General features: G+C 57.7%; 1 protein-coding gene across 1 annotated transcript; it reads right to left on the reverse strand.

The window, feature by feature from the left end:
* Window positions 1-7,078: 7,078 nt before the first annotated feature.
* Window positions 7,079-12,615, reverse strand: PCK1 (phosphoenolpyruvate carboxykinase 1). The gene is made up of 11 exons (XM_059705215.1): window positions 12,470-12,615; window positions 12,035-12,299; window positions 11,386-11,567; window positions 10,793-10,996; window positions 10,478-10,665; window positions 9,957-10,119; window positions 9,320-9,544; window positions 9,096-9,227; window positions 8,647-8,742; window positions 7,365-8,156; window positions 7,079-7,326 (listed from the first exon to the last, which is right to left on the reverse strand). The coding sequence occupies exons 2-10, from the start codon at window positions 12,256-12,258 to the stop codon at window positions 7,702-7,704; spliced, it is 1,869 nt and encodes a 622-aa protein (XP_059561198.1). The 5' UTR covers window positions 12,259-12,299; window positions 12,470-12,615; the 3' UTR covers window positions 7,079-7,326; window positions 7,365-7,701.
* Between the last annotated feature and the right edge of the window lie 530 nt (window positions 12,616-13,145).

Genomic DNA, 13,145 nt, shown 5'->3' on the forward strand with positions numbered 1-13,145 from the left:
AGGGCGTCCAACCGCTATTCACTGGGAAGAGACGGATGGGTCTTGGAGAGCGGCCATCGGGGAAGCGTGGCCGGCGGGGAGCACAGCGTTTGCTTGCAGAGCGTGCCCTCTCCTGCGGCAGCCGCAAAGGTTGCTGGATCAAGTCAATTCAAGGCCACTCGAGTTAAAACCCCTTCCTGGGAGTCACTCACCATGAAGCAGGGAGACCTGTTGATAGAGGACCCTCCCCTCCACCAGGAGGCCATCGAGGCGCTGTCCCGTTCCAGGAAGGACAGACCTCAGTAGGCGTGGGTCAGACACACCCGTGGCCACAGGAAGGTGCAAACACTCCACTTGCCATTGGGTCTCCATCCCAGCCTGTGGGCCTGTTCCAACTTGGGGGGGCAGACTCCACCGGGGTGGCTGGGGGGTGTGCACTGCACAACCGCAGGGGGCGCCGCTCACACAGACCATGGGGACGGGTTCAAAGCTTTATTGTGTGCGTGTATGTGTGTGGGGGCGGGAGGGGGCGTCTCTGATTCCTGAATGCTACACCTAAAAGACAAACCAAACTCCTAACGTAACTCAGAACCTTGAGCTGTTAACACCACTGTGTCAACTTCCTCCCTCAGCCTCCCTCCCCGAGAGGCCGGGGGATAAAGAAGGGGTGAGTGTGTGGGCACATCAGGGTGCTCAGTAAACACCCGCCATTAGCGGAGAGTAAGACGGAGGGACTCGGACAGATCAGAGTTGACTTCTGCCCAAGTTGAAGAGAGAAGGAGCGTCTCAACGTTCCAGCGCCCTGTGCCTCCAGCTGACTTGGCAGCAGTGCCCTCCCGTCCCCTTTGCCTGCAGTCGGTGAAAAAAATAAAAAGAAAGCGCCAGCCTGGGATGCTTGGCTGAGCCCTGCCTCTGCAGCCCACAGATCCCTCCAACTGACGTTTAATCTTCCTGGGTCTGATGATCCGACTTAATTCAAAATGTAAATTTCATCTCCTCTGGGCTAACGGCTCTGAGCTCCACTTCACATAACGGGGAGGCAGCTGCTGCATGAGTCAGCAGGCCTCCGGCTCCCGGTCTCTGGTCTTAATGGTGATGAAGGCCTCCCCAGGCTTCAGACAGACAGGCGCAGCCTCCGTGCCCACCGAGGCCAGACCTGGGTTCACCTCTGAGGGCAGAGTGTTCTATTAGGGGGTCCACGGGGCGGGGGGTGAGTGCTCTGGGGCAGTCTCGGCAGCCCAGGTGCCTATGCCCACTCCCCTGATGGGGGAACCTTGGCCCAGAAAGCACCCTTGCACCTTCCAGGGTCTGGCCTGTGAGTGGCAGCCACTGTTTTCCAGGTGCTGGCTTCCCTGTGGGAGCTGCCCCTGGCCACAGAGAAGGGCCCCTCTGGCTCCCCAGGAGATCCAAGGGCTTCGCAAAGCCAGCTAATACCCCATTGTCTGAGCTCAGCCATGCCCTTAAAGACAAAACCAGCCTGGGGTGGGGGATGGGAGGGGGGGTCGGGGACCTGCAGGCGTGCCCATGAGTTTGAGTCCCTGTTCCGGCCTCCCTTCCCGGGGTCCTCAGGTTGGAGGAGCTCAGTTGTACATGAGGGGCAGATGGTGTCATCGCTGGAACAAGCAGGGAGTGGGGCGTCAGGGGGTGGGCGGCCGGCATGCGATGCTCTCCAGGTGAACTATTTGGGAGTGGACGGTGCTCATGGCCTGAAGGCAGCCCACCCCACGCTGTCTGTCTTGTCACTGCCCCCACACCTGGACCCGGGGTCACTAAGTCCCAACTCTAAGGGGCCCACTGAAGAGCCACATGGCTCCGACTTCAGGGCAGGTTAGAGGTGGAAGGACCTCTGGGGGGCAAGGCAAGCCTCTCCTGGGGAGCTGGGGAAACTGAGGCTCGGGCTGCACCAGGAGTCTAGTGGCTGCAGTGGTTACTCACTCCATAACCCAGCCTCCATTCCACTGGCTTCTGCTACCAGGGCGGGGAGAGAAGGAAAGTGGGCGCCTGCGTGGCTGGAGCCCCTGGTCCAGCCCCTCTGCTGCGGGGTGACATGAGCAAACCCTCTCTCCTCTTGTCAGAGCTGAGGGAGGTCCCTGCCCCCCGCCTCCCCCCACACCTGGGTCCTGACATGGACTCAGAGCTGATGAGCATCCGCCTGGAGTTTGAGGGCCTGGAGGTCTCAGCGCTGCCACCTGCTGGCCTCAGGATTGTTTGCAGTTTCTGTCCTGGCCTGTTTCTCCTCCCTAGGTGGGGGAGATGATTTTTAAGATGCTCAGTGACCATTTGGAGATGTTCGTGGGCCTTGGCATTGAGCCCCACAGTGAGAAAGTCAGTCCCCTTCCTCGGATCCTCCTGGTCTCTCTGCCCGCCCGGTGCCGCCCTCTTCTGTGCTCCTCTGTTGTTTGACAAGATGGGTGCAGGCCCCCCGGTCAGAGCCTTCGGTAAACAGCTGGCTTCTAATGCAAGCTGAGAGGCAATTTTGTTTTCCATTTTATTCTTTTGTAAAACTACTTGATGGAGCTGTCATTGACATACCATAAAATTCACCCAATTAAAACGTACAATTCGGAGGTTTTTAATATAGTCACAGGAATGAGCAGCCTTTGCCACAATCTAGTTTTAGAACATGTCATCAGCCCAAAAAGAAACCCTGCTCCCATCGGCAGTCACTCCCGGTGCCACTTCCCCGGACCCCGGGGACCACCCGTCTCTTTGTGGGTTTGCCAGCGTGTGGCCGGCCTTCTGGGCCTGGCTATGCGCCGTGTTTGTGTGTTAACCACCTTATCAAGGAATCCTGGCTTTTCATTAATGGCTGGAATGCAATGTTTTCTTCTAAGGCAAATTTCTTTTAACCTACGATTGCGTTCTACTTCAGCGAGGGGTTATCTGCTCAGGTTACCCGTGACCCACGGGAGGCGGGCGCGCACAGGGCATTCCGGAAACTCAGGGGCAGTTCTGCCCCAGCGCCTGGGGGTCCCTTTGCAGCTGCTTCTCTGATTTGGGGAACTTTTCCCCTCTCTCCTCTCTCTGAGCCCCTTCCTCCTTCCCCGCTGACTGATCTCAAAACCCCCATTTCGGGGAGGAAAGACGGGGCCAGAGAAAGTCTTTGCGAACAGTCAGCCCCTCTATTCCACAAACTCAGGGGGCCAGCTGTGGTCCCAGCTTCCCCCCAGTCATTTTGTCCGGAAGCAGCATTGACAACAAGTTTAATTATGCAATTAAAGTCATTTTCCTGAGCTGAGCAAATATTTACAGCATATTTTGCTGCAAATTGCTTCGCCTAGAGAAAGGTTCTGCCGCTGGGGCTGGCGCGCCCGGCTGATTCATACGTTTACATCCCCATCGCCGGGGGCCCGGCTGCGCAGGCAGGTGGCAGACCAGCGAGCCCGGGAGCTCCCTCAGGGAGGGACGGGGCCGGTGTCAGGCAGGCCACGGGGTTCTTGTTCCCCCCGGCCACTGAGGACCAATGGCGCCCGCGGCTCCTCTGCGGCGCCCTGAAGCCCAGCTCCGCCGTCAGAGAAACCTCGGGGCCAGCCCCTCGGGCGGGGGAGCAGCTCTGTGACGGTCAGATCCCCGTCCGTCTGTCCTGCGCCCGCTGTCTTCCTGTCATCTGGCAGCGTCCCGGGAGCTGGTCCTTAGCAAGAGCACAGGCGGGCCTCTGCCCGGGCCCCTCGGGGTTCCGCTTCCCGTGTGAGCCCGACAGGAAAAACTCAGGCCGAACTTGAGAACCCCAGAAAAGGCACAGCCTGTTCCCCTCCGAACCGCGTCTCCATCCCAAGCCCCACTTCACCCGCGGAGGGAACTCTATCCATTTCCTCGGGGTGAGGTCGTAGCCTCAGGCTTCCTCAGTCCAAGGGCATCCCGCCCCCCCCCCCATTCCACCCAGCACCCCTGATCACAAGAAAGTTCAGTGTGGGATGGGGGGGGTGTGCTTGTGTGACATCAAGGCATTGGGGAGGGGTGGGCAGGAGTGACATTCAAAATATTTAACCGCCGATGGGGCAGTGACCACTCGGAGACGACCCAGAGCCAGTCTGGAGCCCCTCCGCTGTGCGGGAAGGTCTGGGGGGCCCGGGAAAGGACCTGGGATGGATGTTGGATAAGCTGGGGTGTCAGGGGGCTGGGGCAGCGGGTCCCCAGCAGGGCGGTGGGGTGATTGCAGCCTCTCTCCTCCAGCCCCCGCTTCCCCGCCCCCCATACACACACTGAATGTTGGACCCTGATGTTGCACCATCACAGCTACACTGAAGGCCCGGAGAAAAGTAGCAGCACTGCTGTCCTCGAGGCCCCACTGTGTCCTGTCCCGTGCGTGCGCCATCTCACTGGATCTTTCCAGCACCCTCATGCCGGTCCCTACACCCATCTTCCAGCCAGGGAAGCTGAGGCAGGAGCCTGTGCGGTCACCTGCGCACCCACCAATGCCGGAGGGGGAGACCCGGGGTCTGCGCTGGGCTGGGCTGTGGCCCGCATCCTCGTGGGACCCGGCAGGGACCTTACTACCGCCGGCCCCGGTAGGAGTCGCTCCGGTGACCCTGCTGGCCAGAGGCAGGGCTGGAATGTGCCCAGGGTCACCAGTGTTTACCACCCCCTGGGGAGGGAGGGGCGGGGGGAGGAGGCAGGTGGCCAGCCCTTTCCCTCAGATGCCCTCACCTGGTGCCCTGTTGGTGCAACTGATGACAGCGGCCACACAGCAGCGGTCGCCGCTCTGGCTTGGTCCTCTGGCGGGGGCAGGCCATGAGCCTCGGGTGCCCGTGCCCTGTATTCTTAAAGCTCCAGAAGGAACATGCGTGCGACACCCAGACCGGGGTTCTGGGTTAGGATGGGCCTGAGAAGCGAGAGAGAGAGAGAGAGAGAGAGGGAGAGAGAGAGAGAGAGAGAGAGAGAGAGAGAGAGAGAGAGAGAGAGAAAGAGAGAAGGGAGAGGGCCCCATCACCCACGCACCCCACCCACCAGGCTCCCCGATGCTCCAGTGAGCACAGGGCAGGTTTGTTGTCCTGGTCCAATATTTGCCTTGTACCTACTGTGCTCTGGCCTTTAACCCAGACTCCAGCACAGCTCCGGGCACCATGGAGGTCAGGGGCAGCTCCTACGTGGCTTCCCAGGGAAGACGTCAGTCCCAATGTTGGTTTGAGGTCACGTGGGGAGGGCTGACCAGGAATCAGGACACTGGGTTTTCATTCTCCCAACCAAGGGCCACTCACCCTCCCAGGACCTAGCGTGGCCTCGGCAAACCGGCACTGCAGGCAACGCTGTAGTATCCGGATAGCTCACACACAGAGACTAGGGCTTGGAGCTAGACGGGCAGACAAGGGACCACAGTTTTGGGAAACTAAGTCAGGGGCCAATCAGTGGCAAGTGTTGGGTCCTTTGGGTCCTTTGAAAACTCATTTCTGTTTAAGGCACCTCCTCTAGGCTGTCCTCCAGGCTTTCATGGCCTGGTGGCAACATGGTCATACAACAGTCTGCTGGGTGAGGGGGTGATGCTGGGTGGGAGCCTAAGGAATCCCAAGATGGCCAGCTCTGCCTGCAAAGGGACAAAACCTGCTGAGGGCCTAGATTAGGACACGGGCCCGGGGCGTGAATTTCAACAATGGTGCCCAAACTCGGTCCTGGAAGCCCTCTTGGGAGTCCAAGGAACTATGGCCTGGTCCTCACTCTCCCCTGTCGGCCAGGTGGGCTGCCTTCGGGTTTGTTTCCTTGGACATTCGGTTTCTGAGCGAGAGCACATGTGAAACCAGGCTTGCGTAGAGAAAAGTAGAGTCCGTTGGAAAGCCACTGACTTAAAGTAATACCTTTGCACTCTGCTGTGCGGGAAGGTCTGGGGGGCCCAGGAAAGGACCTGGGATGGATGTTGGATAAGCTGGGGTGTCAGGGGGCTGAGGCTGCAATCACCCCACCGCCCTGCTATTCAGTGTGGTTCCTCCGCCCCCCCCACCCCCACCCCGGCCCAGTGGTCTTGGTATTAGAACTGACCCTGTCAGGAGAGCTGGGTCTGCTCTCTGCTCCTTCAGGGAAAGAAAACCCTGCTTGCTATTTTCCAGCCCCAGGGGACACTCCTAGCCTCAGCTCCCATCTATAAATCGGGGAGATCTCGGCTGAACCGTCCACTGGAGCCACTGCAGGGTGCAAGGCGGTTTGGGGGGATGAGCAGGTGTGTGAAAGGAAAGCAAGCTGTGATTAACCTGGCAGGAACAAAGCCGCCCGAACTGTGGGGCCCAGGAAGGAAACTACCGGAGGAAGTCATGCTCCAGGCCACGTCCACGGCTGGTCTGGATTGCTCCCCAGCACCCCGCAAACGCTGGGAGCAGAGGGCCGGGGGCGTGAGGCTGACAGGGGGCCACACTGCACACCCACTGCTGAGGCCATCTCAGTGTGCGCAGGCTCAGGCAATGCTTGTGCCACGGAGACACCCTTGGCTGCTCCTGCAGAGGGACCCCTTCCTCTCGCCTCTCCTTCCCTGGGCATGACATTGAGAAAAGCCCTGCTCAGAAGAGAGTTTATTTCACAAGCCTGTGAAACTGGCTCCGGTATCATTCTTGCAGGAGGCCACGCCCCCAGAACCACATATTTGTCAAAAAGCACATTTTAAATGCTTCCATTCCAGGTACACGAGACCCACCTCTACAGGCTTACGGAAGTGCTACAGGGCACTGATTAGTGGCTCAGACACTGCTCAGTGGTTGATTCAGAAAAGCCCCAGCGTGGTGCCTTGTCCCTTCTGGGTGACATTCTCTGCTCCCTCCAGCCCCCAAATCACCCCTCTTTATGGGGGATCCTGACGTCCCCATGTGCTTTGGAGGGGATTTGAGATTTGAGTTCCCTCTCCTTGGTGTTTCAATTTTTAAAAAATATATTTTATTGATTTTTTTTTTTTTTTTACAGAGAAGAAGGGAGAGGGACAGAGAGTTAGAAACATCCATGAAAGAAATATTGATCAGCCGCCTCCTGCACACACCCAACTGGGGATGTGCCCGCAACCAAGGTGCATGCCCTTGACGGGAATCAAACCTGGGACCCTTCACTCCGCAGGCCAACGCTCTATCCACTGAGCCAAACCGGTCAGGGCGGTGGTTCAGTTTTTTAAAAACCAAGCAGACAAATCCACCTTTCTATAAAAGTTTATTTTGTAATTTTCCAAGACGTGTTCAGAGAAAAGGTGAAATTCTGCAAAGGTAAGGAACAACTGTATATAAAAATAATTTAAACACACATATTAATAATAAAGCGACATTTCTTTCTAGCAACAACTAGTAGGTAATCTTGCCCAAGATTTTTTCCAAAGGTATTAAATACATTTTAGATAACAGTACACACACACACACACACACACACACACACATGCACACACACCTCACACACACACACACACACACGAGCACACACCTCACACACACACACATATATACAGCTCAAGTATTGTTCTCTGTACATTCCTGCTAACTGATAGCTACAGTGACAATGACTAAATGCCTGAGTGTCCTGAAGATTGAGCAAATGTGCACGGAATCGTGAATTTGGGGGACGTGCTAAGATTTCCCTCCCCAATCTCGTTAGTTACTAGCCGGTACCCTGTGGTTGTATCTGAACAATTAAAGTGTGTCTGTCGGAAAGGCTCGTGGGTGTGGTCACTGCGGGTGGCAGATGGCAGCGGTCGGGATCCGGGCTCTTGCTCCCGGCACACCTCGCGGACCGGGAGGGGGTGTGGAGGGTGCGGCCGCGCTCTCCTTACATCTGGCTGACTCTCTGCTTCAGCGCCTGGACCTCCCTCTCGATTTCGGGGGGGAGGTCGGCGTTCACTTGCTCCTCCAGGTAGGCCTGAATGTCCTCCGCCTCCTTCTCCCAGAACTCCCGGGAGATGTCGAAGAGCTCCTTCATGTTGACGTTCCCCAGGCCTCTCAGATTCAGGGCCTCCTCTGTGGGGATGTAGCCGATGGCCGTGAGCTTGGCGCCGCCTTTCCCGTTGATCCGGTTGAACATCCACTCCAGCACCCGGGAGTTCTCTCCAAACCCGGGCCAGAGGAACTTGCCATCCTTGTCCTTCCGGAACCAGTTGACGTGGAAGATCTTGGGCAGCTTGGCCGCGGGGCGCTGGGCCATGCTGAGCCAGTGGGCCAGGTACTTGCCAAAGTTGTAGCCAAAGAAGGGCCGCATGGCAAAGGGGTCGTGCATGATGACTTTGCCTGTTAACACAGAGGGGCCCTGTCGGTCAGTGAGGCCCCCATAGGACAGTGCTGACTGCTGACATCAGCATGCTCGGCTCCTCTCTCCACACGGAGAGAGAGGCAGAGACACAGACACAGAGGCAGACAGAGACAGAGAGAGACGCAGAGACATAGAAACAGACAAAGACAGAAGAGACAGACAGACAGACAGAAACAGGAGAGACACAGAGACATAGAAACAAACACAGGAGAGAGAGACATAGAGACAGAGGAACACAGAGACAGGAGAGAGAAATGTAGAGACATAGAGGAACACAGAGACAGGAGAGAGAAACGTAGAGACATAGAGGAACACAGAGACAGGAAGAGAGACAGGAATAGAGACACAGAGACAGGAGAGAGAGACAGGAAGAGAGACACAGAGACAGGAGAGAGGACGAGAGACACAGAGACGGGAGAGAGCGCGCCGACCCTGTCCCTGTGGCTGCAGATTTTGACTTGGATTTACCTTTGTGCTCGGCGGCCGCCGTGGCCTCGGACCTCATGGCCGCCCCCACAAACACTCCATGCTGCCAGCTGAGAGCTTCATAGACGAGAGGGACACCTGTGGCAGGAAAGAAAAGATGTCCCTTCAACGCTTTGACACTCAGACCCTCCAGCCGGCACTGTCGTCTCACAAATGGAAAGAAGGCAGAGCAGCATCTCCCTTATTCCGCTCACGGTGTGTGCCCAGAGCGGCAGCGCCACCACCGAGGCCCACAGCCAAAGGAGACTGGTAAGGCTCTGTTAGGTTGAGGGTCCTGAAAGCCTCTAGTGGCCAGCGGGGCTTCTACCTTTGGGCTTGCCAGTCATCCCAGATGCTGGGAAAGCAAGCTGGCCTCGCGGGCACCCTCTGACGCGGCCATGGGAAAGGAGCGATTCCACAGACCCGCCCAGCCGGGGTGCAGGGAGCCTCACCAGCAGGCCGGCGCCCTCCGAAGATGATGCCCTCGATGGGCACGCCCTCCGGAGCCTCCCAGGCAGGGTCGATGATGGGGCACTGGCTGGCGGGGGTGCAGAACCGCGAGTTGGGGTGGGCACAAGGTTCCCCTACAACAGGCAGAGAGGAGAGGCCCCTGAGTGTCCAGAACAAACACAGAGCGCCCGGGGTTGGGGGGCGGCGGGGCCTCCAGCGGGCTCACCGTCCTCGGGAGTCCAGTCCTTGTTCTTCCACGAGGTGACCTTGACCCCAGCGGCCAGCGGCTGGTCGATGCCCTCCCAGTAGACACCGCCGTCGCTGGTCTCGGCCACGTTGGTGAAGATGGTGTTCCTCTGGATGGTCTTGATGGCGTTGGGGTTGGTCTTCACAGAGGTTCCGGGAGCAACACCAAAAAATCCATTTTCTGGGTTGATGGCCCTCAAGTTACCTGGAGAGTTTTAAACCCGAGACGTCAACGTGAGCGCCAAGCAACGCATACCTGAGCTCTGAGACCTTGCCAGGCTCGTTTTGCACCAAACTCTCGAATCCTTTTCCCCTCCTCCTTAGAACGTATTTTCCTTTTCTCACCCAAGCAATTATATTTACAACGCTCTCCTCCCCCTCAGTTTTCCATCAATCCTATTTTAACATATGTATTCCATAAACAAGCAGCCACATAGGCTCCCATTTCAACCCAGATTTGATAGTAAGTGAGACTGCTTATAGAGAATACATATTCCTAAGACTTTGCAAGATCTGAAATCACTAAATTAAAAATCCGGACCGTGTGAGCTCAGGGGCCCTTGACATGTTTGAAAAGCAAAAGTCCACTGTGAGCAACAGGTGGGCCTGAGGGTCACCTTGCTGGTCGAACTTCATCCAGGCGATGTCGTCGCCCACACACTCGATCTTCCAGCCCGGGAGGCTGGGGTTCATCATGGCCAGGTTGGTCTTCCCGCAGGCGCTGGGGAACGCGGCCGCGAAGTACTTCTTCTGGCCCTGGGGGCTGGTTATGCCCAGGATCTGCAGAGACAACGTTCCTCCTGACGCTTTTCCTTCCTTTGCTTCCCAGCCCATGCTTCAGCCTCAGCCTCGGGGTGTGCCTAGAAGCCCCCGAAGGGCGGGACCCCAGCTTCTATCTCTTCAAGTTTCCAAACAAATATTTTGAATAATGGCGCCTACGGGCCTGGCTGTGTTTGGCGTCCTTCAAAAGGAGCAGCCGCGAGTCATTCATAACTATTGATGGCATTTCCGAATCTGTCTGGCCTGGTGTCCTGGGCCTGGCCTGGTGGGCACTGGAAGGCCATCGGTACTGGCCAGCACCCGCCCCTGTGCTGACCTCTGCCCCGACCCCGCTCGCTCAGGATTCCCTGCATCTTACCAGCATGTGCTCGGCCAGCCACCCCTCCTCCTTGGCCAGCCGGCTGGCCATCCTGAGGGCGAAGCACTTCTTCCCCAGCAGCGAGTTGCCGCCGTAGCCGCTCCCGAAGGAGATGATCTCCCTGCGGTCGGGCAGGTGGGCGATGAGCGTCTGCTCTGGGTTGCAGGCCCAGTTGTTCACCAGCGGCTCTGCGGAGGACACAGCGCGTCCGGTCAGCGTGGCCCCACCGGCCTAGGGCCGGGAGGACACGCCGGGGTTTAGAGCTAGGCTTACGTTTAGAAATTCTAGCTTTTGGTTTTGAAACAATGTGCTTACTTTTTAAAGGCAAGGGGCACCCCACGGAATGGAGGCACTTGACGAATTCCCCGTCACCCAGAGCCTCCAGGACGGGCGTCCCCATTCTCGTCATGATGCGCATGCTGGCCACCACGTAGGGCGAGTCCGTCAGCTCGATGCCCACCTTGGCCAGAGGCGAGCTCAGGGGCCCCATGCTGAAGGGGATGACGTACATGGTGCGACCTGCGGGCGGGGGGAGCCGTGAGAGAGGGCCTCGGACTCATAACAACCAACACTCGTTTCCTCCAATCACCTCACTCCCTGCCCGCCACCGGCTCCCCAGTCCACGAGAGTCCACTGGGAAGTGGAGAGAATCCCCCAAAACAAAGGCGTTTTCATAAATGTGCAATTGGGGTTCCACCATGCGTGGAAATCGTTTTCCTGTTCCTAGGAGACAGTTTGTAAATCGAATCCTAAGATGCACGTTTTCAAGACGTGGCCAACCTCACATATGGAATTTAAAGATTTCCGAGGCCACGGGAGTTTCCATTACGGTTAAAGTGACCGTTCGGACAGACATCATAATAAAAGGCTTGCGGGTATTTTGCCCCTCAAATAAGTGCTTCGCCCACCTTTCATGCACCCCGGAAATCGGGCGTTGAATGCTTTCTCAAAGTCCCCCTCCGACATCCAGCGGCCCAGCTGGCTGATGCCGCTTTTGGGGATGGGCACTGTGTCTCTTTGCTCTCGGGTGACGATGACCGTCTTGCTTTCGATTCTGGCCACGTCCCTGGGGTCAGTGAAAGCCAACCAGCTGCAAAAGCAATAACACAGGTGAGGGTCGGAGGGGAAGTGCAGCCATGTTGAATGCGTCTGTGTGCTGGGTCCTCTGAGCCAAGCATCCTGTAGGAATCGACCCGCTGACTCATCCTCGTGTCCTCCCTGCCCCTAGCAGGTGCCAAGCACTGGCGACGTTCTGCAGATGTGACAGCCACACCAGCTGGCAGGGTCAAGGAGCCATTTGCTAGACTGTGAGCCAGTCTGGGAGGACAGGGACGGTCGACTTCTGTTTTTACCCGGTGTCTAATTTGCAAAGAGCATTTGCTTGCATATGCCAGCTCATTGAAGACTGGGGCGCTACGAGTGTCATTAAGTTAAAGTCTATATGGTTCTGGCCATTACATAATTTTTCAAAGGCCTGCAAACCCCTCACCCCTCGATCTTCATCCACCTCTTTCCACCTTGTGTGGGGGGGGGGTGCTGGGGCTGGGGTGCACTCACCAGTTGTCGTACTTCTTCAGCCTCTTGATGGTGCCCTGCTCCTCCATCTCGCGCAGCAGCTGCTGGTTCTCCTCCTCGGAGCCATTGCAGATGTGGATGCATTCGGGCTGGCACAGGCTGGCGTGGGTCTCCACGAACTCGCGCACTGCCTGGGGCAGGCTGTCCAGGGTGCCCTGGACGACCTTGGCAGAGTAGTTGAGGCCGTTGGGGAGCTGAGGAGGCATTTCTGCAGAGTCGCGCTGAGGGCCACAGACACCGAGGTTCCCTGCAACGGCAAGCATGGGCTTCCTGAGCATGAGCGAGAACTGGCGCCCTCTGGCCTACGCCGGGGCTGTGTCTGGCGGCGCACCTGCCCGGCGTAGCTGTAAGGATAAGGAAGCGAGCTCGCGTTTACTCCGTGGTTTTTAGCAACGTAAGTTCAAACGCCCGGCCTACCTTCCTGCTCTCTGGACGATCTTGACCAGAGATCCAAGGCCTGCTTCCGGGCTCTTCCCGCTGGTGAGCCTGCTTTCCCGGTGGGAAGGTGGTGTTTGGTGTTTGGTGGCAGAAGCGCCGGCTTTAAATGCCACAGAGAAGCAAGGTCCTGCCCCCTGGCCCCACCCCGGAGGCTCGTCTCTGACGTCAGGGGCAGGCCTTTGGATCGGGGCCACGGTCAGCTTCGCTTTGGACCGGCTCCCCACGACCCACCCCAGGGAGATAATCATTGAACAGCCAGCCGCGGGCATGCCAAGAGGCCTCCGACCCCTCGCCAGCCGCCCTTACACAACGTCTGATTGACTAAACTTTGGCCCAGTTCACTGCTGATGCAAAACACATGGCCCTTCCGTTGACAGGCGGGAGGGGCGGGCCCAGGCTGGCGGGGCACCTCCTGGACGTCGAGTGTGTCCAGGGCACAAGCTGGCAGCACATTGTGTGTACCCATGGCTGCCGGTTGGCAGAACATTAGGGTGGTAGGTGTCAGCCACCCTCAAAGCCCCAGAAGGCTGTGCCTGATGCCGGCCAACAGGTGACTTGTTGGCAAAGGTCTGACCTAACTGGGGGCTAATAACCCTACTGAGTGTTCACTGTACCCCAATATAAAGGCAGGGGTTTCTGCCTATTTTGCTCATTT

This window comes from Myotis daubentonii, chromosome 8 (genome assembly GCF_963259705.1).
Source record: "Myotis daubentonii chromosome 8, mMyoDau2.1, whole genome shotgun sequence".
Classification (NCBI taxonomy): Eukaryota; Metazoa; Chordata; class Mammalia; order Chiroptera; family Vespertilionidae; genus Myotis; species Myotis daubentonii.